Genomic DNA, 23,900 nt, shown 5'->3' on the forward strand with positions numbered 1-23,900 from the left:
TCTGATACCTGTACTCTAACACCACCCTTTAACCAAGGAGGCATCAGTATTGCTTGGCACGCTTAGGTTGATACTTAACAGCATTCTGATCAGTGGTCTTATCTGACTCTCAAGTGAGGAGTTGGACAGAATGGACATTCTGCTTCCTAAATCCCCACTGCCTTATTTTGTTAATAGTATGATATATCCCCAAATCATTTTCATTCAACATTTTACAAAGTAGAGATTACTAAAAGTATTTTTAAATACTGGGTTTTGGTGTGTGTTTTAAGGACTCTTGATTACTTTACAAATATTTGTTGAGTCATGTAGTGAACAAAATAAATATTCATTTTATCATTGTTTACAATAGTGAAATACTATAAATAATTTAAATATCCACTTTTAGAAGTCTACATGAACCAGTAATAGCACATCTATATGTTATATTACTGGATAGTAACTAGCAAAGAATAAGAATATCAGAGGTATATATAGAATAGTGACATGGAAAGAAATCCAAGATTGTCAAATAAGAACTAGCAAATGCAATTAAGGAAACAGTTCCATTTACCATTGCAGCAAAAAGAATAAAATACCTAGGAATAAATCTGTCTAACCTGACCTGTACTCAGAAAACTATAAGATACTGGTGAAAGAAATCAAATATGATGCAAACAGATAGAGAGATGTGCTATGTTCTTAGATAGGAAGAATCAGTATTGTAAAAATGGCTGTACTACTCAAAGCAATCTACAGATTCAGTGTAATCCCTCTTAGATTACCAGTGGCATTTTTCACAGAATTAGAACCAAAAAATTATACAACACAAAAGACCCCAAATAGCCAAAGCAATCTTGAAAAAGAAAAACCTATCTGGAGGAATCAGGTTCCCTATCTTCAGACTATGCTACAAAGCTACATTAATCAAGACAGTATGAAAAAATATGGTACTGGCACAGAAACAGAAATATCAGCCAGTGGAAAGGATAGAAAGCCCAGAGATGAACCCATACACCTATAGTCATCTAATCTATGACAAAGAGGAGAGTATACAATGGAGAAAAGACAACCTTCTTTAATAAGTGGTGCTGGGAAAACTGAACAGCTACATGTAAAATACTGAAATTAGAATGCTCCCTAACACCATACCTGGAGAAGGAAATGGCAACCTACTCCAATATTCTTGCCTGGGAAATCTCATGGACAGAGGACCCTGGCTAGCTACAGTCCATGGAGTCGCAAAGAGTTAGACATGACTGATCTGCTAAACAACAACTAACACCATACACAAAAATAAACTCAAAATAAATTAAAGACCTAAATGTAAGGATAGACACTGTAAAACTTAAAAGAAAACATAGGCAGAACACTCACTGACATATTGTAGCAAGATGTTTTCTGACCCACCTCTTAGAGTTATGAAAACAAAAATAAATAGGTGGGACCAAATTAAATTTAAAAACTCTTGCACAGCAAAGGAACCATAGACCAAACAAAAAGACAACCCCTAGAATGGGATAAAATATTTGCAAATGAAGTGACTGACAAATATATAAAGCTACTCCAAAATATATAAACAGCTCATGCAGCTCAATATCAAAACCAAGCAGTTAGTATCAGTTAGTCGCTAGTTGTGTCTGACTCTGCATCCCCATGGACTGCAGCATGCCAGGTTTCCCTGTCCATCACCAACTCCTGGAGCTTGCCCAAACTCATGTCCATGGAGTCAGTGATGCCATCCAATCATCTCATCCTCTGTCGTCCCCTTCTCCTGCCTTCAATCTTTCCCAGAATGAGGGATTTTTCCAATGAGTCTGTTCTTCACGTCAGGTGGCCAAAGTATTGGAGCTTCAGCATCAGTCCTTCCAATGAATATGCAGGACTGATTTCCTTTAGGATTGACCAAGTAACCCAGCGGAAAAGGGGGCAGAAAACCTATATAGACATTTCTCCAAAGAAAACATACAGACCAACAAACACGTGAAAAGATGTGTAGCATCTCTTATTAGAGAAATGCAAATCAAAGCTACAATGAGGTATTACCTTACACCAGTCAGAATGGTCATCATCAAAAAGTCTACAAACAATAAATGCTGGAGAAGATGTGGAGCAAAGGGAACTCTTCTTACACTGTTGGTGAGGATGTATTATAAATTGGTACAGCCACTGTGGAGAACAGTATGGAGGTTCCTTAAAAAACTAAAAATAGAACTATCATGTTACCCAGCAATCCCACTCCTGGGCATATACCTGGAAAAAAGTTGTAATTCCAAAAGATTTATGCACCCCACTGTTCATTGTAGCACTATTTACAATAGCCAGGACATGGAAGCAACCTAGATGTCCATCAATAGAGGAATGGATAAAGAAGATATGGTACATATATATAATATAATGGCTATAATAATAATATAATATTACTCAGCCATAAAAAGGAACAAAATTGGGCCATTTGCAGAGATGTGGATAGACCTAGAGATTGTCATACTGAGTGAAGTAAGTCAGAAAGAGAAAAACAGATATCAAATAATACCACTTATGTGTAGAATCTAGGAAAATGATACAGATAACTTAATTTGCGAAGCAGAAATAGATGGATGTGGAGAACAAACCTATGGATATCAAGGGGGGTGGTGGATAGGATGGGTTGGGAGATTGGTATTGACACATATATACTACTATGTATAAAACAGGTAACTAATGAGAATCTACTGCAGAGCACATGGAACTCTACTTAATGCTCTGTGGTGACCTAAATGGAAATCTGAAAATGAGGGGTTGTATTTGTGTAACTGATGCAGTTTGCTGTACAGCAGACACTAACACAATATTGTAAATCAACTGTACTCCAGTAAAAATTAATTGCAGGGGGGTGTGGATTCAATACCTGGTCAGGGAAAAGTAAGCATAGGTTTGCGCTTCAGTTGTCTTCCCAAAATTGGACTGTTTAGTTAGTCTGTTAACTAAGTTGAGAGAATCACATAGAATTCTTTGATGTGCTTTTGTTATTAATAAATTTTAAGTAAATGGCATTTTTTTTGTCCAGGGTTTTTTCCGAATCTGGAAATTTCATCATAGTTCTCTATTCTGTGACACATAAGGACCCTGAATTTTATGAATGCCTCCCTTGTGATGGCAGGGTACCAGACCTTCGATTCCAGCTACTAACCAGCAAGGAAACATTACGCCTTTTCAAAGTAAGTGTTATTGGATCACCTAGCATACTAAGGACTGTTTAGTTATATGTTGTTGTATATTGGCCTTTTAAACCCAATGTTCTCTACCCTTTAAAATAGTAACTCAAGCTATTAGACTTTCTTTATTTTTGATCAGTCTTACTTAATATTAACTTTATTCATTTATGGTTAATTTCATTTTGTAAATTTTAGGACATACCTCCAGAACCAAACTCTAATACAGGATCAAATGTTATCCACAGACTAACTTTTCCATGTTTTTCTAAAACCTTTTAAGGCTATATCAAGAATTTATGTATTGTTTCATTTTATGATGTTGAGAGTTAATTCGTGATCTTAGTGTTTCCTTTGTCCTGAAAGTTAATTTTTTAAATTATGGGTATAAAAAATGATTTCTCATAGTTAAAAGTTAGCATCTAAAATATGTAATCCTTGGAATCAGAGTGGATTGGTGCTGTATCCAATAACATACATAAAAATACATTTAGGTGATGGTCACAGAAAAAGTAGCTCTTTGAAACCATAGTGTCATTATGTAAAAGCATTCTAAGACTGGGAATTGCCTTGTGGTCCATTGGCTAAGATTCTTTGCTCCTTCCTGGTCAGGGAACTAGATCCCATGTGCCATAGCTAAGACACAGTATAGGCAAATAAATAAATAAAAATAATAAAGTTTTTTTAAATGAAATTTATCAAGAAAAATATTCTAAGGCCAATAATAAAAAATAATTCTAAAAAAAATTATGTATCTTTTTACAAAAATATTGACAATCCCTAAATAACAGTGTGTTTCTACTTAGATTTTATTTTGTGTCTTTAATTTCATTTATAGGTTGTATTGATTCATGAATCAAGTTTTTGTATTTTAATTATAAGCATAATCACCTTTGAGGTATGATTATTTATTTCCATTTTAAAGACATACATCATTCACTCATTTTATTCTTCAGATTATATCCTCAGTTTAAAGTTACTATTTAACTGAATCCTGGTTATTAAGTTGTAAGTTATATAGCAAAGTTAAGTTTTCACTTTCATTTATATAGTAAACAGATAGATAGTTTTTTAAAAGGTTGCATAAAAATAGAACTACCATATGATTCAGTAATTCCACTTCTGGGTGTTTATCCAAAGGAAACAAAAACACTAATTCAAAAAGATACCCACACCACCATGTTAATTGCAACAGTATTTACAATAGCCAAGGCATTAAAGTAACCTAAGTGTCCACAGACGGATGGATAAAGAAAATATGATTTATATTGTATCATATATTTATATAATGGAAAACTATTCAGTCATAAAAAAGTAAGGAAATCTTGCCATTTGTGACAACATAGATGGACTTTGAGGGCATTATGCTAAGTGAAATTAATAAAACATAGACAATACTATTTGTCACTTATATGTGGAATATTAAAAAAAACTAAAACATTTCATTGAACTCATGGAGAGAACAAATTGGTGATTTGCAAGAGAGTGATAAGGGTTAGGGAAGGTTTGAGGATGGCCAAAGGTGGTCCAAAGATACAGACTTGCAGTTTCAAAGTAGATAAGTCATGGAAATGTAATATACAGCATGGTGAGTATAGTTAATAATACTATACTGTATTTTGAAAGTTCTTATTATAAGAAAAAATTAATCATCTGTATGGTGGTGAATGTTAACTAGACTTATTGTGGTGGATGTTTCATAATATATTCAAATATTGATTCATGTTGTACACCTGAAAGTATGTGTGTCAATTATATCTCAATTTAAAAAATATTTTTTTAAAGAAAGATTATAACAGAAATCAGAATTCCCCTTCCCACCCAGTGTTTCAGAGCTACTTTTCATCTACATAGTATTCTCTGGTGTTTATTTAAGTCACATCTTAAAGTATGACCTACTTTATTTCAGAATGTTGAACCTTCTGACAAAACTCCAGTCTGTTTTGAACTGAGTGCTGAAGACCAGAATGCAGAAAGAGAGTTTTTTAACAAAGTTTCTAAGAATCTTTCAATTAAGAGGTAAAAGATATTTTTATTATCATACTTTTTTTTATTACTTTCATTAGTTTTTAATAATTAAAGTAAGTCCCCAGTTAATAAAGTGACAACTCTAATATGGTTCTCATTTGACTTGATTTATTACATAAGGGAACAAAAGTATTTGTCAAGAAATTATCTTGCTTAAGAAGAAACATCCTGTTTTTGTTTAGTTTGCCTTCTGTTCTTCCCTTCCTTGTAGTATTAAACCTAAGGCTATCAGATAAACTACTATAAAAATAACTCCTACTATAAAAATAACTCCTATATCTAAAAAAGAAAACTTTTAAAGCAAATGCACTTGGAGAATATTAAATAATGGCTTGTGACTTTTGAGGTCCAATATCTACTTTTGTGGTATAAAGTAGATATTCCCTTTGTATTAGGGCTCTACAGAGACATAGAACCAACTAATGCATAGAGAGATTTGTTATTGCTAGCCTATTGCTATTCTACCAAATTACCACAGACCTAGTGACGTCAAACAATACAAAGTGATGGTAGGACTGCATTCTCTTTGGAAGCTTTAGTGGTAAATCCTTGTTGCTTCTTCCAGCTTTTAGAGGCTACCTGCATTCCTTGTTGTCTGGTGGTCCCTTACTCCACCTTCAAAGCTAGAAGCATAGCATCTTCAAATCTCTCTCTCTGACTTCTGTTTCTGTCCTCACATCTCCTTCCCTGACTTTTATCTTGACTCCATCTTATAAGGACCATTGTGTTTACATTGAGCTTACCTGATTGTCTAAGATAATCTCCACATCTCAAGATTCTTACCTTAAGGACATCTGCAAACTCCCTTTCCCCTTATTCACTAACATATTCACAGATTCTGGGGATTAGAAAGATGTCTAAAGTTAACTCTGTCTTTGGGCATTTTAAGTTTTCCTTGAAACAGGCTAGATCACCAGAAAACTGTATTCTTAAAGACTTGCAGGAACACCACCACTGACTGAAGGTTTAAGGCTTTTTTCAAGATTTTATTGAATGTTTATGGAAGAAAAAGCCAAGTTAAGGAGACGCTTGGTAATTTCTTTAACATTATTGAAAAACAATGTCTGTTTTCAGCTCTGACCAAAGCTTTGATAAGGATCAGTCATTTTTAGGTTTGAATTTTAGTAAAATGTTTATCCCTAGATAACTTGTTGAAATTATACATTAGATTTTTTTCTTTTTGTTTGAGTGCTAAAAAAAGCCCACAGTGAATTTTTTTTTAATTTTTGGCTGCACCACATGGGATATGCGATCTTAGTTCCCCAACCAGGGATCGAAACTGTGCCAACTTGTTTTCTTTTTAAAAGTAATTGAGGGAATTCCCTGGTGTTCCAGTGGTTAGGACTCACCACTTTCACTGCTGAGGCCTGGGTTCCATGCCTGATCAGGGAACTAACATCCACAAGCCATGCGGTGTGGCCAAAATTTTAAAAAGTAATTGAACTTAATTTCCATTTTGAGCCCCTCTTCATTATACGCAGTTATGGAAGCCAAATTTCAATCACTTCAAGGTCTGTTTATCCTGTTTCCTCTGAGGTTTCACGTAATTTAAAGGGGACTAATGCTATGCCCTATGCTTCCCTGGTGGCTCAGACAGTAAAGAATCCACCTGCCAATGCAGAAAACCTGGGTTCAATCCCTGGGTTGGGAAGATCCCCTGGAGAAGGGAATGGCAACCCACTCCAGTATTCTTGCCTGGAGAATGTCATGGACTGTAGCCCACCAGGCACCCCAACAGGCGGACTACCTTCCATGTGGTCACAAAGAGTCGGACACGACTGAGCGACTAACAGCTTTCACTAACACTGTGCCACTACTGGTGATGTGGGGTGATGTGATTCTCATCCACCCACACCACTCGGCCATCTGCTGAGATGTTTTCTTTTGCATCTGGTCTTTGATAGTTGGTTTGTGCAGGTTCCTGCTGCAACCTCTTTCCTATTCAGGTCACTGGTTCTCTGTGTCTTGTCCATGCTGCGTGGAGGCATATGGAATATCATTCTGTATTCTCCCTGTCCTTGGGTATGGCAGGAGAGCTTTGTGGGATTGTTTCACTGCAGCACCTTGGCACAGAAAGAACTCTGTGTTTGCCAGGGTTTGGGACAAAGGTCTGTTCTGCTGTCAGATCTTCCACATCTGCTTAAGGGTTTCTGTTGTTCAGCCTACTACGGAGACGGGACCCTTTCTTCAAAATTCCACTAATGTCTAAGCTCTCTTAGCTTCCTCCTGGCTTTTCTTTCATCTTCCCTACCTCATCTTATTGAGATTTTATTTAGTTTAGGATGCACAAAAATTTGATGTATGTAGTCTTTCAAATTTTAGTCTTAAACTTATTTCAGTATTTGAAATTCAGTACCAACACTCAAAACTTTTTCTATGTTCTATTGAGGCATGATACTTGTGACACAATAGCTACAACTGACTAAATGGAAGGAGGTACTTCAGTTAGTCTCAGAGTAGTTTACCATAACAGATATAAGTACCTAGGAAAACGTAATTCCTTACTTGATTTTTCTTTCTAACACTGTTTAATGTAATATGTTTAATATAGTGAGTATACATCTCTTTCATCAGATGATAGATTTTTGATGGTAAATTCTATATCTTATGTATTTCTATGCTCCTTAAAGTGGTTAATCAGAAAATGCTCAGTAATTTGCTTTATTATGACTTAAGAATAACTGGGTTAGGGATGCAACTAGAGATGATCATACTAAGTGAAGTAAATCAAAAAGAGAAAGGCAAATACCATATGATATACTTACATGTGGAATCTAAAATATGAAATAAATGAATCTATCTATGAAACAGAAACAGAATCAGGGACATAGAGAAGAGACTGGTGGTCGCCAAGGGGCAAGTGGGTTGGAGAGGGTTGAATTGGGAGTTTGGGATTAAGACAGGTGCAAATGGGTATATACAGAATGGATAAACAACACAGTCCTTCTGTATAGCACAGGGAAATATATTCAATATCCTGTGATTAAACTATAATGGAAAAGAATATGAAAAAGAATGTGTATGTATGTATATGTATGTATGTATGTATAACTGAGTCACTTTGCTTACAGCAGTAATTAACACAACATTGTAATTCAACTATACTGTAATAAAAAAATAGGTTAAAAAAAAGAATAAGTGGGTTAAACTTGCCATGGTCAGGAGAAGGGGATAAATTATTAAGCATGAGTCTGACTGGCTCAACTTTCCTGATCATCTGACACTGGCTTGAAAAATAAAATAATTTTTGGTGTCAGATTCTAAATTAAATGATCAAGATACTATTGTGTCTAATTAAAGGACCTTATTCAGCTTCAAAATGAAAGAAGAGTGCTCACTTCAGCAGCGCATATTACTAAAACTGGAATGATACAGAAAAGATTAGTATGGCCTCTGTGCAATTGTGACATGCAAATTCATGAAGTGTTCCAGATTTTTTTTTTAAAAAAGAACAAATGAATACTGATTACTAAAGACTTACTTTTTCTCCCCTCTGTTCTTTAGCTCTTCCCAGAAGTTACCTCCAGGGAAAATGCCAACGAATGATCATGACTCTGGTGTTGAAGATGAAGATGTTTCTCCAAGACCAATTCCTAGTCCTCATCCAGTGAGTCAGAAGGTATCACTGGTCTTAGAAACTCACCTTTGTAATTAGAAACCTAAAAGTCTCTTCATGTTAAAGCTCCCAATAATATATAAAGATACATATCATATATTCCTCACAGGTACATTTGATTATTATATGTAATAATATATATGAATATGTACACATATTATAATAAGTAAGTATAGTATTTCCAGAGAAAACCAAGGAAAAGAGGTTAAGTTATCTCCCTAGGATTATATAACTAGTAAGTAGTAAAGCTGGAATTCAGGAAGTTTAGGATTTGGTAGACTAGTAGTTTAAGAGGTTTAGTTTCAGAATCTGGTGCTTTTAACCCATGTAGACTCAATATTCTATACTATCACCAGAACTCGACACTGTTTCTTATCACCATATTTTGAGAAAACATTCTGCTTGCTTTTGGAAATTGCTAGCAACCCATCATATTTTTTTTTATTGAGGCCAACTAGTGGGTTATTTTAGAATTGTTCTGTCTTAATTGGACTAATTACTTATTACAAGAAAAGGAATGGGAAAGTTTTCTTAAATTAATATTATAACTGAATTCACCACAGCGAGTACTTTACTCTTTCCGCGGCTCTCCTCCAGCTCTTTTAGTTGATATCAATAAAAAGAATAGCAGTGAATAATTTCACTTAGTATGATATTTTGAAATACTTACTGGAAGACCCTTTCTTATAAGATGAAAAAACATTATTTTTTACTAGATGTGTTGAAGCATCTGATCTGATAATTTTTTTGTTTTTGCAGAGAGGGTTAAAAAAAAGTCTGTTTCCCATGTTGAGTTCTATAATCTAAGCAACGTTAAATCGGTGTTCCAATGTAAAGAGTTTCATTGTTAAATAAGTTTGTGAGGGCAAAGACCTTATTTATTTTGTTCACAATTGTGTTCCTGGTACTAGCACATAGAAGATGTCTAGCAAATATTTTGTCAACTGTCTAAATAATCAACACTTTTTAATAAATAACTGGATACAATTTGGAAAATACTAGCTTAAGGAAAATGAAGCATATATCATTCTCCTGAAAGGTACTTTTTACTCTTTCATTTCTTTCCCACTTGTAGATTTCTAAGATCCAGCCATCAGTTCCTGAACTTTCACTTGTGTTGGATGGAAACTCCGTAGAACCAATTCCTGTGCCTAACCCACTGGAAATGGTGAATAATGAAAATCCTCCTTTGTTGATTAACCATTCTGAGCACCTTGAGCAGTCACAACCCCAGCTTTGTGATGAGAAACACAGACCAGAAGCAGAAGCTGGAGAGCCTTCCTTCAGAGGGCTACCAAATCAATTAAACCAAGACACTGCTCCTTTGAGACACTGCAAAGTAAGACAGCTGTCTACCTGTAAGAAAGGGAACTCTCATATCAGGAATAGTAGTAAGCCCTCTTTTAATGGACTATCTTCAGATACATCTGAAAAGCCTCAAACAGTTTCTGCTGCAAATGTACACAAAGAAGAGTATCCTGTAAGATCCTCCACGTTTAATTCCAAGCCGTCTTCTCTTGCCCCACAGTCCCACCTACACAATTTTGTTTTTTCACCCCATAATTCAGGAAGACCAATGGAATTTCAAATACCTACTCCCCCGCCACCATCTTACTATTCCACAAATGTTTGTAGTTGTTGTCAGCATCATGGCCATATTCAGTATAGTCCAATAAATTCTTGGCAAGGAATGAATACAGTAGGATCTGTTCAAGACTTCAAGTCTGAAACCCTTCAAAAACATTCATTATTTCATCCAAGTGGATGTCCAGCTCAGTACCATAATGCATTCTTTTCTTCAAGTAGTCCTATAGCCTTGAGACCTCAGGGAAGCATAGGGGGTTGTTCTTCCCACAGCAATGTAGAACCATCACCTGTGGCAAGACTACCTCCACACGTGGACTCCTGTAACCCATGGCCTTGTGCAGTGTGTGTGCACACACCCAAGACTGGGTCAGATGATGGAATGATGGGACTGTCTCCAGATGCGTATAGGTTCATCACAGAGCAAGACAGACAGCTGCGACTACTTCAAGCACAGGTTTGCTAGCTTTCTTCTGTTAAATTCTTGAATTTTTAAAAAGTAACTGGCAACTCTTCAGTAACTATAGTTTATGAAGTAGAATTGCAGAATGTCAGAATTAGAAGAGACCCTGGAAACTGGATTCTAGTCCCTGATGTTTTACACATTAGGAAAATGAGGATTTGGATAAGGAAATGGCAACCCACTCCATTACTCTTGCCTGGGAAATCCCATGGATGGAAGGAGCCTGGCAGGCTACAGTCCATGGAGTTGCAAAAGAGTCAGACATGACTTAGCGACTAAACAGCAACAATCAGGGTTTTATTTGTTGCTTTATTTTATTTTGTTATAAGAGATAAAATATTTTTTTCTTTTTTTCCTTAGATGACTGACTCCATATATTTACTGAGTAATATATCTTTTTGTTAATGATTTAAAAGTTTATTTTTTATTGTATAATGAAAGTATCATGTGTTTGTATCTGTTTCTATACTGTACTCTCCATTGATCTGCCTGTCTATTCCAGCACTACTACCATTTAGTTTAATCTCTGTAACTTTATAGTAAATGTCTTATCAAGTACTTCCTATGCAGTTTCTCTAAACCTCACTTTTTTCAGCTGTAAATTGGGAATAATGATTGGTGTTATTAATATATGTAGATCTGATGGTTAAATGAATTTATATGTATATATATACACACATACACACACATCTGTCTATCCATCTAAAGTGCTTAGTATAGGGTGAAGCTTTAGTAAACAATCAGCAAATTACAATTAGCTTATTTGTCTCTTAGTCCTCACAACTACCTTAGTCTTAGGTAATATTGAATCTCACAGTGGCTAAATAGCTTTTCCAAAAGGTAACAGTAGGAGTTAAGTTGTGTCCTCATGACACTAAAGCCCATGCTCCGAACCACTATAAGTACATATGCCTTTTTGTATTATTAATGCAGGCTGTATTTCTACTGATGTCAGTAATTTATTGAAAATACTTATTTTCCTATATTAATAAAATTAATCAGCTAAAATTAATGAGATGAGTTGAATACAGCAGTGTAACTTATGGGCTTCCCTGGTAGCTCAGACAGTAAAGCATCTGCCTGCAATACAGGAGACCCAGGTTCGATCCTTGGGTTGGGAACGTCCCCTGGAGAAGGAAATGGCAACCTTCTTAACTTAATAAAGTTAATCTGCTAAAATTAATGAGATGAGTTGAATACAAAGTGTAACTTATAGGGAAACAAGATTACAGTGTTTAAAAGAGGAGGCTTTTCCACTCCTAGGTGTATATCCAAGAGAAATGAAAAAATATCATCACACAAAAACTTTTACACACATGTTCATAGCAACATTGTTTATAATAGCCAAGGGTGAAAACAATCCAAAGTCCATCAACTGATGAATAGATGAACACAAATGTGACATTATATATACAATGGAATATTTCAGTCATCAAAAGGAATGAAGTATTGATAGGTACTACAGCACAGATAAACTTTGAAAATGTTATGCTAAATGAAAAAGGCAAGATATAAGGGCACGTGTTGTTTGGTTTCATTTCTATCAAATGTCCAGAATAGGCACATCTATAGAGATACAATGGCTTCTCAGGTGACACTAGTGGTAAAGAACCTGCCTGTCAAAGCAGGAGACATAAGAGATGTGAGTTTGATCCCTGGGTTGGGAAGATGCCCTGGAGGAGAGCATGGAAACCCATTCCAGTATTCTCTGGAGAATCCCTTGGACAGAGGAGGCTGGTAGGCTACAGTCCATAGGGTTGCAAAGAGTCAGACATGACTGAGGCGACTTAGCACACACACACATATAGAGATAGAAAGTAGATTAGTGGTTGCCAGAGACTAGATTCTGGAGCCATGGAGAGTGACAGCTAGTGGGTACAAAGATTTTGTAAAGGTTAATGAAAATGTTGTAGAGTTAGATGGTGGTGATGGATGCAGACTTTGAGAATACACTAAAAACTATGAAATTGTATACAGGGATAAGATTTTTTTTCCTTTTAAATTGGAGGATAATTGCTTTACAATGTTGCGTTGGTTTGTGCTGTACAACATCATGAATTGGTCATAGCTATATATTCCTTCCCTCTTGAGCACCCTCCCACCCCCCCATAAAGGGATAAGTTTTATGGTAGGAGGGTAAGTTTAATGCTTGAACTTCAGCTTGGCTACTTGTTAATTATGTGACCTGGGCAATTAACTCTATTTTTATTGCCTCAGGTTTTTTTCTCTGTAAACTGTGCTTACTAGTAGTACATATTCACGGAGTTGTTATAAAAAATCATACATAAATGCTCTTATTGTAATGTCTCGTAAACAGGAAGCACTCAGTGTTAGAGATTGTTATTAATATTTCCAGTTTCAGCATGACCAAACATGGGTAATTCTGGATGACCTTTATAAAATGAATCTTGTGTAAAAAAAATTGTTCAAATTTAGTATGTAGATTTAGAGAATGCCACCTATCTTACTTTTAATTCATAAGTGAAATAGAAATAAAATGTCAGAGTGTTAACATTAAGGCTTTTCTACATAAGTGTCAATTTATGAATGTTGATCTAAGCACCTATGTTTTTACTTTTAATAGGTAGCCCATTTGAATGCTTCTTAATAACTAATGACAGTAATTTTCAGCATTGAATAAATTTTATGGTACAATCTAGTTGATATGTGAGAAAATATAGTTAAAAGTCAGTTATTTATAACTGGGGCACTTTGTAATTCCTTTTTAAACTCTTCTGTCAGTTTGGTTGATTACTTCACTGTCATAAACATACATAAAAAAGTCTTTTTAATTGATACAGATTCAGCGTTTGTTAGAAGCACAGTCTCTGCAGCCCTGTTCCCCTAAGACAACCACTGTTGAAGACACAACACAAGCTGCAAGACAAATGGAGTTGGTTTCCATGGAAGCACAGCCTCCCCCTGCTTTGCACATGAGAAAAAGTGTAAGCATTGCTGTGAGCACAGGTAATTTCATTTTTCTTAATTTGTACATAGTACACATAGAATCAAAACCAAGGTGATGAGAGTGTAACTTAACTCTTTGCGTGATTTTACTCTTTATGAAACAGAACTCTACCTGAAAACAGATTGGAAACCACATAACACAATGTGTTGTTTGTTTTGCTGCTTTTCCAATCTGGACCCAGTTCTAATGAGAGAAGTCATCTGTGGTTTAGGGGATCAGGGAAGATTTCATCCATGCAGTGTTATTGATTCTGGGCCTTGAAGGGAATGTAGGATCTTGGTGAAATTGAAAGATAGCAGAACAGATTGGGTAGAGAAAATATGGGCTCAGAGAAACAACGAAGAATTCTGAGTTCAGAGTTCTAGTACTCTACCCATTACTATGTCAGGGAGAGCTATTACTATATCTTTCACAAAGCTGTCTGTTTCATCTTGTAAGCAAAATAGAAGGCCTTTTTAAAAAAATCAATAATATAAATGACATCTATGTGTTTACATATTTACTCACAATCAGACTATGAGATCTTTAAGAACATTTTTGTGTGTTCAGTATCTAGCAAGATGTCTAGTATATAGGGTGGTGGTTATAAGACTGAAGAGGAGGAGTCATGTACAGTGTTGATAAGATTTGAGAACTAATTGGATGTGGCAGTTGGAAGAGGGAAGATTCAGGTTACTTTAGTTAAATGCCGTGTGATTATCCTGGATTGGGTCCTGAAACAGAAAAAAGACGTTAGTGAAAAAATTGGTGAAATCCAAACAAAGTCTGGAGTTTTAGTTAATAGTAATGTACCAAAACTGTTTTCTTGATTTTGAAAATGTACCATAATAATGTAAGATGTTAACAACAGGGAAGACTGGGTGAGGAATACACAGTAACTCTCTTTTTTATCTTCTCTGTGAATCTAGAACTATTCCAAAATTAAACATTTATTAAAGGTGAAAATAAAAGTTACTTCATGATTTTGAGCTTGAATGACAGAGGGAGGCAAGTTAGAGAGGCAGAGAGGAGGAGATGAGTTCAGTCTAAATATCTGTTCAGATTGAGCTACTTTTGGAAATGTAGATAGTAATACTCAAATGTTAGGAGAGTGGAGTGGATTGATGACATAGAGTTGTGAAAGTAACAGATGAAGGTTTGAGCCTGGAGAATACAAATTTAGGAGAGAGCATTAACAAGGAAGACAGCTTGCTATATTCTTTATCTGTACCCACATGTTATCTAAACTTCATGAAGAGGGCAGCAATGAGGGAGGGTAGCAAGACCCTCATGTACATTTATACGTCAAATTCAGGTATTACTCATTTAAGATTTTTTTAGTAGCAAGTAACATAAACCACTTTGAACTAAGCAAGGAGGGAGAATTTACTGGAATGATATGGGGATGTTTCATGAAAACCAAGGCCAAGAATTGGCCTGGACTTCAGAAAAAAACTAGACATAGACACTAGAAAATCATTGGAGTATCCAGTTATTACACATGGCTGTTTTTATCAACTCTATCTGGAGTCTTCACTGCTTTACATTTTAAAATATAGCTCATCCAGAGCCCCAGAGTTTCTGTTAAACAGTTCTACCCATGTACACAAACCACATTATGATCCTTCAGTCTCAACTTCAAAATGCTGAACCTGAATGGTCTAGTTTGGATTAGATTTTAATCCCTGGTTCAGGGATAAAGGGATTGAGAAGCATGTAATAGGGACATATCTACTGGAGTCCTGTCTTTGTTAATTGCAAGGATGACAGTTTCCTGCATATGTGTGCTGTAGAGGGTGGTGGTAAAGCAGTATTATGAGATAAACCAAAAAGTGCAGTTTCCTTCTATGTCTCTTGTGAAGTATGTACTTAACTATATTCCAGTTGTTCACCATCTGTATCTGTCACTAGACTGTAAACTTTTACTGACTGTTGTATCTTATTACCTAGCTTGATGCCTAAATCAAACTGATCTCCTGAAATTATTTGAAACAAGTTTTCAAGCATGATGTATATTTCAAATATTTTGAAACCTCATAGAGTCATATTTAGAACTTTGACTTATATGCAGAAAAATGAATTATTAGTCATTTGAATTAAATGGCTCTCTATGATAATACTTAATTCCTAAGGGTATACACTGGTGGGTGTTCAGGAAGAGTAGCAGCACTTAAATAACTTTTCTAAATTGTCCTTTTATGTTTTGGGGGGGGCTATGCTGTGTGGCTTACAGGATCTTAGATCCCTGACCAGGGATTTTTTTAAATGCTTAGTTGAATACAAAACTAAATCATCCTTTTATAATTTATATTTATAAAATCCCCCAAGTTGATGCTCAAAGTGGAAACAGTTTTGACTTGAATTTAGTCTTTGGTTTTAACTTTATTTCTTTAAATCATGTATGTATCACAAGATTTCTCAAAATGTGGAATGCATATCACTCAGATTCAAAAGATGATTTGGTGTAGTATAGAGATTACTATTTTATACTGTGTAGATATATTTATTCCTATAAGTATTGGAAAAAAATATAGCTAGCACATAAAAATCAATGATTTTACAGAAATGATGCAGCTAGGTAAAACAGTGAGTTGATTTAAAGAAAATCAGTAAGCAAATAATAATACATGCAAATAATTGTGCAAATGATCTATACAATTTGGGAAATATTTGATTTTTACTTGCCTTATATTACATAAGTCTGATATAACCCTAATACAGTCTCATAAATATTGTGTTTAAGAATCAAAATCAAAGACTCCAGGGATTTGCATTTTATATATCCTCTCCTGATTTTCAGAACAGCAGTTTTTGAAACACATATATACTCCAAATCATATTCAGAACCTTGACATGTAAAACTCGTTATGAGAGCCACACCTCTTGAAGAGTCAGGGCCTGAAGGGTCCTCTTTCCCTTTGTGCTCAGTTTCCTCTCTTTTCACTTTTCATTTATTTCTTCATGGCATTTCTGAGAAAATATAATCTGAAAACAGTTCTAGGTAATTGTGTTAAAATAATATAGCTAATGTTACCTAACAAAAGTTTGTCAGAGAATTATTTTTTATAATTGAGTGTCTGTTTCTGCATCTGTTAAATCATCTGTTCTCCAGGTGCCAGCTTGTTTTGGAATGCAGCAGGTGACGATCAAGAGCCTGAATCTCAGCTGAGGCAAGATGATACCAAGATTTCCAGTGAGGACATGAATTTTTCTGTTGATATTAATAATGAAGTCACAAGTACTCCAGGTAGTGCATCTTCGTTAAAAGCTGTTGATATTCCCAGTTTTGAAGAGAGTAACGTTGCTGTGGAAGAAGAATTTAATCAGCAACTTTGTATATCCAAGTAAGATCTCTTTGATTCGGTATTTGTCATCTTTTTTTCTTTTTAAATTCTAATATTCCTCTGGTAGTCTAACTCAGAAACTGTTTGTTTTGTAAAAGTATTTTCATGGTGTCTTTCCTAATGTGATTCCTATGTAACAGACAGTTCTTTTTTGGCTGTACCACTCGCCATACGGGATCTCAGTTTCCCCCATCAGGGATCTAACTTATGCCCACTGCAATGGAAGCATGGAGTCCTAATCACTGGACTTCTAACCACTGAACTGCCAGGGAATTCCCTGTAAAAGACAATTTTGAGCCTTCTAGGACCATTCCCAGATGTCAGTCATTGGATGTATAAAACAGTCTTACTGAATCAGAACAGCTGAAGATTTCAGAAATATCTATGTCAGGCCTCACTAGAGATTCTGATAACACTAGGTCCCAGATGGAGCCAGGGTCCTGAATTTTTTAAATTTTTATAAAGATTTACATACTGCAATTATATGTGTATAATAACAGAGTCTTTATTTCTGAGAGATGTAACCTGTTATTCAAGATATACTCAATAAGCTGATGGGGATGAAATGGCAAAGGGCAGAGCTGAAGTAAGATAGACTCTGAGTAGATAATTTTTAAAACTGATTGTACATGGTGGTTTGTTAAAACTCTCTTGTGTTTGAAATTTTTCTTTATGAAATTTTCTATGAAAAAAATAAGGATTCTGAAGTAATTCAGATCCTTTGCAAATTTGGAAACAAATTCAGCAAATATTCTTTGAGCTTCTGGTATATGTTGCCAAAAAACTAAGCCCTAGAAATTGAGCAGTAGGTCAGACAAAGCTCCTGACTTCATGGAATTTCCATGAGTTCTGGAGACAGTAACCGCATCAGCAGGAAACATATAATTTCATGTGAAGACCATTGCCTGAAGAAAATAAAACCAGGGTGACCAAGTGGAGTGTAACTAGGATAGTGGCATGGGAGTGAAGTGGGTATATTAAGTAAGATGGTGAAATAAGCCTTCAGATTATGTAGGGCTTTGTAGGATGTAGAAGTTCTGAGTGCATTCTGTGTTCATTAGAATCAGGGAGGATTTTAAATGACGTAGTAGTATGATCATTTTTGTTTTTTAAAGGCCATCCCAGCTGTTTTGTGGCAAGTGAACTGACGGGGGTTAAGATTAGAAGTAAGGAGACTGGTTAGTAAACTGAAGACCAAGTGAGATGAAGGTGCCTGGGAATTGGAAGTAGTGGCAGGGATCAGGTGTAGGATAAATTTTGAATGTGGAGGAATAAGGTGGGTTAAAACACCACAGTGTAATATCACATGAAATAGTTTTAAAAGAGGTGAATTCAGTGGTAGCGGTGGCGTGAGCAAGCAGTTGATTACTTTTTAAAATTTTAAGCCTTTTGGTAATATTTGATATTTTAAATTATCTGATTACAATAATGATTAGAACAACAAACACACCCTTCCAGAAAACCAAAAATATTTATCTGCTTTGCTCATTAGAGAGTATGTTTTAACCTTACAATTCAATAAAGTATTTATAATATGTACCACAGTATATTAAAAAGATCTGTATACCTGTCTCAACCCCCACTAGATTGAATTCCTACAGTTTGTGGATCACACTCACTTCTATATCTTTAGGACTTGAACCTGTGTCTGGTTCCCCACATCAGCTACTTCATAGATGTTCGGTGATAGGAAGAGCAGTTTGGGCTAAGTCCCCAAGATAGGTTCACATTTCACTTGGAATAGTTACAGAAAATGAGAACAAAGAGACATGAACTGTGGTTATCCTTATTTATTCTCCCTGTGGTTATCCATATTTATTCTATCTGTATTTCCTTCTGTAAATTGTAGACTACTTTCAAGGATTAGTTTTTCCTTCTGAAAGTAGAACTTTAAAAATCTCCAATCCATTGTGGTTTTTAACTTCAGAAACAGATCTGAGTTAACTTATAGAAGGCAATTAATTGCTTGTTCAGGGTGATTAACCAACTCTGTGGATTCCAACATATAACTAGATGTAAATCTGATCTTTGTTCTCCATAGTATATGATTCAGATTGAATAGTATCTCCAGTGTTGTGTATAGTGGTTTTGGTGCTTTTCTAGGATTCTTCCCAAACATCTAGTCTGATTCATGCTGTGGTTTGCGCTGCTAAGTATTCATACATGGCACCTGGCCACCTGAGTCCCCTGTTCCCTTTGGATGTCTTGTTGGGTTAGTCTAATGTTAAAGCAGTTGGTGAAAGGTAAATTTTTTTACTTGCAGCATATATGGTAATCGCTTGCTTTTTCCCAGGGAAGAGCCATGTGTGATATCCATAGACCTTTTGACACAATACTTTTTCTCTTTTTTTAAGAAGTCAGGCTTTGGACATACCTGCTAATACTTGCCATATTAGAATCATCTTTAAACAATTTTTAAAATTTGAAATCTTTAATGTTTTAGTTCTTTTCTTCTGGAATTTTTAGCTTTTATTTTTGTTTGGTAGGTTAGACACCAAAGCAGGTATTTTTAAATTCTTGAAAAGGCAATATAGCAGAGTGATTAAGAGCATGGAGCCAAATTGCCTGGATTTAGATCACAACTGTGTGACCATGGGCAGGTCTCATAATTTCTGAATGCTTCTGTTTTCTTGCCTATATATGGAGACAGTGAAAGTACCTATCTCAGGATTGTTGTAAAGATTAGAAGAGTTAATATATGTAAAACACATAGAATAGTACCAGAATTAGTACCTTAAAAATTGTCATCATTTAGCTAAAGGTAGAATAAGTCTAACTCAGTAACTGACATGAACTCTCTTTAAAAATAAGAGATGTGCAGATGTTTGCATGATAAAAATCCTGCTCAGTACAAGTACTTTACCCAGAAGCCATAAAGTCTCTGAAGCCTGGATTTCTGCTTCTATGTTTGAGTTTTGAGGTCTTCATTAAAGTGAAATCAGTTAACATGATTGAAGATAAATGTTCAGTGTGCTATGTAGGAAGTAAGGGGATAGCAGCAGGAGATGAAGAAAACTAGCAATTACAGATCCCCCACCAGGTTTATCTGGTACTGTGCTAGGCACTTTGTATCTCCTTTAGTCCTGTCTCATGTTTTTCAGCCCAGGGAGGTGGATGCTGTTTTTCCCATTTATGAATGAGGAAGCTGAGGCCCAGAGAGATTAAGATATTTGCCCAAGATATAATGAACACACAGATACCTTTATTATAAATGAGAGTATATGTGACCTAAGAGATAAAAGAAAGTGCTAACGGAGGTTGAAAGAAGCAAGAGGACATATCCAGTTAAGGTTTTAGAACATCATAGAGGAAGTAAACTTTTAAAATGTCCCTTGAACAGTGGATAGGATTTTGATAAGAGTATGCCAATTTAAAAGCTTTAGAACAGTAACTCTTAGCTCCAGGGCATTTGAAAATACAGTAAATTGGGGCCCTCCACCGGTTGAGAATCTCTGAGGGGAGAAGTTCAAACAGTTGTTTTTTTAAAAACTTTACAAGTAATATTGATGGTGTAGTTAAGATTGAGAACTATGGCATAGTAGACAAAATTTATGGGCAGAAGAACTCAGAGTATTGTTCGTATTCCAATTTGTTCAGAAGATAAAATAAAACAGGGAGCATTGAAAGGGACTGGCTGAAAAGCCAGGTTGACTACCAAATTTCAGAGAGCTTTGACTGGCATAATAAGGAATTGTTTTTGTGTTAATAAACCATTTAGGATTTCTGTTTGTTTTGTTGTTGTTGTAAAACAAAATAACAGAATTAACTAACAGTTACTTTATATATGTCCTTTGAAGCAGCTCTTCTCCACTTGAGAGAAAAGAACCTGATGTACCTGTATTCTTTCCGAATCCCTTGCAAGCAGAATGTGTAAGCATGTGCTTCCAGAGTGGACCAACAGAGGGTGCCACTAATATCTCTGGAAGATCAGGGGAACCCAAAATGGAGCAAGTAATGCAACCCTTGCCTCAGCAATCAGATAACCAGCAACTATTCCAGGATGTGTTGGTAAGAAAATGTAAAGCATTCTGTCTTTTGTGAGATGGTTATTTAGCCTAAGGTACACTAGTTAAGCCTTTCCCATCTTTAAACTGATGGGGACCTTGATAGGAAGACTTTCCCCAAATTCAAGTTCAAAGTTAGTACCAGAAAAAACAAGCAAGAGTTTGCAGGAGGTTTGAAAATTAGAAAGTAATAGAATATTTATGATAATGTTTGCTGATTTCAGCTCAGATAAGCAGATTTTTATGAAATACTTAGCTTAGTCTAAGAAAATGAACTGAGTAAAGTGGGTAATATAAAGATGAACATGACAGTCTCTGCCTTTGAAAACTTAGGGGAGATAACACATGCATACAAGTAACAAACAACTAAAGAATGAGCAGTACTGTAAGCAAAAGCAGCACACAATAAAAAGGAGTTGATGTATGGTAGAAACTAGCACAATATTGTAAAATGTAAACTGGAACTTGGAGGTCAGATGACCGTGGCTGTCACTTACAATCAAATTGTAGATTTTAGAACACTTGATTTCTCCATTTATAATTGAAGACTAGTTAAAATACTTCATAGGGCCCTAAGTATTCATCAGTTAACACGGATTTTGTTATTTGCCTGCTAGGTCCTACACTGGTGCTACCAGCCATGTGGTCAAGGGAATGAAATATCCTTTAATGTCCGAAAGACAGAATTACAGGTCATTCTCATTCAAAGTGAGAAAAGAGGAGTCAAATTCTGACAGTAACATAAAGGTTACGCTTATAACTCTAAAACATTATCTTTTTTCAAATGAACGCATGATTTTAAACTTTTGTTTATAAAGATTTCACAATAAATCCTTGAAAATACTTGAAATATTACTCAAATGATTTTAAATCTGTTGACTTTAAAATTAACAAGTTCTGAACAAGCATTCTAAGTTTTCTCTAGGATCTTCATTCATTAGGATGGACTTCTGTTATAAAAATTCCATAAAACTTGGCAAATGTACTTGATACTTTGTAGAATTTAGCAAGATAATATTTTACTCTGGCATTATTTAGCAGTATTATTTGTATTTTTGTTTCCTAATAATGATTTTGAAATACGTCCTTTTTCTTCTTTCATCAGAGTCAAGGGAACCACCGACTAAATAACTCCCCCAAAGTAACTGAGGAGCCATCTACCAAAGCAATAATTATCAGTCATGAGTGCACCAAAAACCAGAATGTTTACCATACTAAGAAAAAGAAACATGATTCAGGATCGGTGGACAAAGAATGTGTTCTTAATGCAACTCTTAAGCAACTTAGAAGCTTTGGAGTAAAAATTGATTCTCCAACTAAAGTGAAGAAAAATGCACATAAAGTGGATCATGCCAGGTAAGTTTAAAATTTGTTTTAAAAGATTAAAAAAAATGTAAATGCATTGCAGCTTCCTCATGAAAAAAGGTATAAGTTTGCCATTCAATTCAACAGGCTTATGATTTATTCAGAGTCTATATTAATATGTATGTAGTGAATAAGAAATCATATCTACCCTATAGAGGTTCCATTTTAGTAGAAGAGTAGGTTCTATACCTAAGTAATTTGAGAGACATAGGGATAACTCCTGAGGAAAGATGCCAACAAAATGCTCTAGGAGTCTTAGAGAAAGAGAAATGAGCTGTTACTTACTTTTGGTGTCTAGAAAAGTTTTCCTGGAAGTGACGGGGTCTGTGTCAACTACTGGATGTACAGTTATGGCAGTTGTCATTTAAAAAGGAAAAAACCTTCCTTTTTGTAGGACTGTGTTTTAAAGACTATAGTTATATGAACCTTACTTATTTTTCACCAGTTCCAACTGGCCATGTTCTTCTGTTCAGATTTCTCTTCATCAAAGATCAGCTCAACACACACTTGCCTTTAAAGAACATAAAATCTGGGAATTCTGTAATTAAGGCTAGTGCTGTGCTTAGTCACCTAGTCGTGTCTGATTCTTTGCGACTCCATGGACTGTAGCCCACCAGGCTCCTCTGTCCATGGGATTCTCCAGGCAAGAATACTGGAGTGGGTTGCCATGCCCTCCTCCAGGGGATCTTCCCAACCCAAGGATCAATCCCAGGTCTCCTGGATTACAGGCGGATTCTTTACCATCTGAGCCACCAGGGAACCTGAAATAAAGCTAGTGTGCTTTCTATTAATTATTTTTGATGTTTCTTTAATACAATCTCATGATTTTAAAAAAATCATATAACATGCATAAATATCAAATAAAATGCAAAAAAAAACCACTTCCCAAACTCCTCAGTCTGACTCCTTCTAAGTTATTTCTCTTAACTATTTCTTTGGTATTTGTCTAGAAATGCTCTATGCATGTTCAAGTATATATCTGTGTGATGTGTTGCAATTTATGGGTTTTTTTGCATAACATTAGATACTTTTTTGGTATATGCAATTCTTTCTCATGCATTTAAACAACTGCAATATTCTGTTGTGCCCATGTACTATGATACAGTGAACCCCAGTTCTCTACTAATGGAGTTTTAGGCCGAATCTCTTATTCCATATCTCAAACAGTGCTAAGTTGAAAATCATTCTACAGGTACTTGTACAAGTGTTTTTGTAGGGCAAATTCCTATAAGTGGTGGGATCAAAGGATGTATGCATCTGAAAGTTTGGCAGATGTTGCCATTGCCCCCCAAAATAGCTGTACTGAATAGTTTATATTCCTGCCTCCAGTGGAGTGAGGCTAGCATTTTTGAAGGTCTTATTTCAATACTGTTAGG

At 35.5% G+C, this 23,900-nt stretch overlaps 1 protein-coding gene and 1 non-coding gene across 5 annotated transcripts in view; both read left to right on the forward strand.

The window, feature by feature from the left end:
• STIL (STIL centriolar assembly protein) overlaps positions 1–23,900 on the forward strand; it is a 52,762-nt gene that overhangs the window by 20,431 nt on the left and 8,431 nt on the right. For 3 of the 4 annotated variants that reach the window (XM_065913435.1, XM_065913438.1, XM_065913436.1), the window contains exons 9-16: positions 3,029–3,179; positions 5,083–5,192; positions 8,706–8,820; positions 9,893–10,858; positions 13,666–13,831; positions 16,924–17,155; positions 20,953–21,163; positions 22,265–22,515. In XM_065913435.1, the coding sequence (XP_065769507.1) occupies positions 3,029–3,179; positions 5,083–5,192; positions 8,706–8,820; positions 9,893–10,858; positions 13,666–13,831; positions 16,924–17,155; positions 20,953–21,163; positions 22,265–22,515 (2,202 nt within the window). The remainder of the gene's footprint in view (positions 1–3,028; positions 3,180–5,082; positions 5,193–8,705; positions 8,821–9,892; positions 10,859–13,665; positions 13,832–16,923; positions 17,156–20,952; positions 21,164–22,264; positions 22,516–23,900) is intronic. The other variant, XM_065913437.1, reaches the window with a different exon arrangement.
• Positions 8,532–8,639, forward strand: LOC136156761 (U6 spliceosomal RNA). The gene has a single exon (XR_010661243.1). It is a non-coding gene; the product is annotated as a U6 spliceosomal RNA (small nuclear RNA).

The sequence above is a fragment of the Muntiacus reevesi genome, chromosome 1 (assembly GCF_963930625.1).
Source record: "Muntiacus reevesi chromosome 1, mMunRee1.1, whole genome shotgun sequence".
In the NCBI taxonomy this organism is placed as follows: Eukaryota; Metazoa; Chordata; class Mammalia; order Artiodactyla; family Cervidae; genus Muntiacus; species Muntiacus reevesi.